A 1,983-nucleotide genomic window follows, 5' to 3' on the forward strand; every position below is an offset into this window, starting at 1 on the left:
AGGGGTGAGGGTGCGTGGAGGAGGGCAGGCAGCAGGGAGGACCCCTCTTCTGCAGGAGGACGAGGACAAGGACGAAGATGTGGGGAGGAAGGATGCCAGCCGGGGCAGGGATGCTGAGGCAGCCTCACTGCACCTCTCCCCCAGGCTGGCATCAGCCAACTTCCCCCCAGGGTTTTTCTCCCACGTCTTCATCGACGAGAGTGGCCACGCGGTAGAGCCGGAGAGCGTGGTCGCCATCGCAGGTGAGTGGTGCCCAGCTGCCGTCTCAGGGACCAACATCTCTGCATGGCTCGGGGATCCCCGCTGTCCCCTGCTGAGCTCTCCCTCTGCCCAGGGCTCCTGACTGCCATGGACCAGAAGACCAACCCCAACGGGGGGCAGCTGGTGCTGGCAGGAGACCCCCAGCAGTTGGGCCCTGTCCTGAGGTCACCGCTGGCCATCGAGCACGGCTTGGGTGAGTGGGGAAAGGGATGGCAGCGCTGCTGGGGGCCTGCTCTGCGTTGCCGAGCCACAGGGTCTCGCTGGGCACAGGCACTTCGCTGCTGGAGAGGCTGATGCTGCACAACCCCCTGTACAAGAAGTCGAGTGGAGAATACAACCCACAGTTCGTCACCAAACTGCTCTGGAACTACAGGTGGGGACGGGGACAGCATGGGGATGGGCACAGGCAGGGGCGGGGCACGGGGCCGCTCTGCTGACTGCGGTGCGGCGCAGGATCTGCGCGTGCTCCTCAGAGCCTCGTAGTGCCCCAGCTGGTGCGGGAGATGGGAGCGCACCCGCTGTCCGGGTGGGTGCTGGGGGCGCGTGGCACCCCCCCTGGCCACTGTCCTGCCTCCCCCAGCCCCATGAGGCCATCCTCAGGATCCCCAACGAGCTCTTCTATGACAGCGAGCTGAAGGCCTGCGAGAGCAACGAGCTCGATGTCCGGAGTCTGTATTGTGCCTGGGAGGAGCTTCCCAAAAAAGTGAGGAGGGCAGCAGTGAAGGGGCCTGAGGGGAAGCCCTGAGCCGCAGGTGGAGCAGAGCCTGACGCTCCGAAACCCCAGGGCTTCCCCATCATCTTCCATGGGGTTTGTGGGGAAGATCGGAGAGAGGCCAAGAGCCCTTCGTTCTTCAACACGGCTGAGATTGAGGTGCTGGTCCACTACCTCAAGAAGCTGCTGCAAAGCCAGGGCAAGGGGGGCTGCCCCCGTGTCTCGCCCAAGGAGGTCGGCATCATCTCTCCCTACAGGAAGCAGGTGAGGGGCATGGCTCTGCAGGCAGGGCTGGGCAGAGACCTCCCCAGGGCACAGGGAGCCCTGGGATGGATGGACAGCCCCGGGGCTGGCACATGAGCACAGCTCTGTGGTGGCTGGACCCTGCCGCGTGCCATCCCCCAGGTGGAGAAGATCCGGAAAGCCATCACCTCCCTGGACCCCATCCTGAGGACACTGCCGGACATCAGCCTGCTGAAGGTATGGTCCTGGGCGTGGGGGGAGAGGAGCCCACCCCACTGTGGGCAGAGGGAGCCCCACCAGCCCCAGCCCACGGGTGCTCCCCGGCCCCTCACCTGCTGTCCCTGCCCCAGGTGGGCTCCGTGGAGGAGTTCCAGGGCCAGGAGCGGCGCATCATCCTCATCTCCACCGTGCGCAGCTGCAGCGAGTACCTCCAGCTCGACCAGACCTTCAAGCTGGGCTTCCTCAAGAACCCCAAGGTACTGCGCTGCCCCGAGCAGACCCGTCTCCCTTGGCACCCCTGCTCCCCTCCAGTGCCCCGCAGGCAGGCAAAGCTGCTCCAGGTGCTTGGTGCCACCCCAGAGCTGCCTGCACACCCAGCTGGGGCTGGGGAGCGGGACAAGAGATGTTGCTTCAGGGTAAAGCCCTCACTCTCGTGCTCTTGTCAGAGGCTCAACGTGGCCATCACCAGGGCCAAGGCTCTGCTGATCGTGGTGGGTAACCCGGCCGTGCTCAGCAAGGACCACCACTGGCAGAGGTGAGCCTTGCCC

General features: G+C 65.5%; 1 protein-coding gene across 1 annotated transcript in view; it reads left to right on the plus strand.

The window, feature by feature from the left end:
- MOV10 (Mov10 RISC complex RNA helicase) overlaps positions 1 to 1,983 on the plus strand; it is a gene marked incomplete at its 5' end in the record, with an annotated part of 5,263 nt that overhangs the window by 3,011 nt on the left and 269 nt on the right. The window contains 8 exons of the mRNA XM_010291368.1: positions 145 to 242; positions 335 to 454; positions 532 to 636; positions 843 to 964; positions 1,046 to 1,237; positions 1,379 to 1,453; positions 1,567 to 1,692; positions 1,882 to 1,970. Coding sequence (XP_010289670.1) covers positions 145 to 242; positions 335 to 454; positions 532 to 636; positions 843 to 964; positions 1,046 to 1,237; positions 1,379 to 1,453; positions 1,567 to 1,692; positions 1,882 to 1,970 — 927 coding nt within the window. The remainder of the gene's footprint in view (positions 1 to 144; positions 243 to 334; positions 455 to 531; positions 637 to 842; positions 965 to 1,045; positions 1,238 to 1,378; positions 1,454 to 1,566; positions 1,693 to 1,881; positions 1,971 to 1,983) is intronic.

Source organism: Phaethon lepturus, unplaced genomic scaffold (genome assembly GCF_000687285.1).
Source record: "Phaethon lepturus isolate BGI_N335 unplaced genomic scaffold, ASM68728v1 scaffold25627, whole genome shotgun sequence".
Taxonomy (NCBI): Eukaryota; Metazoa; Chordata; class Aves; order Phaethontiformes; family Phaethontidae; genus Phaethon; species Phaethon lepturus.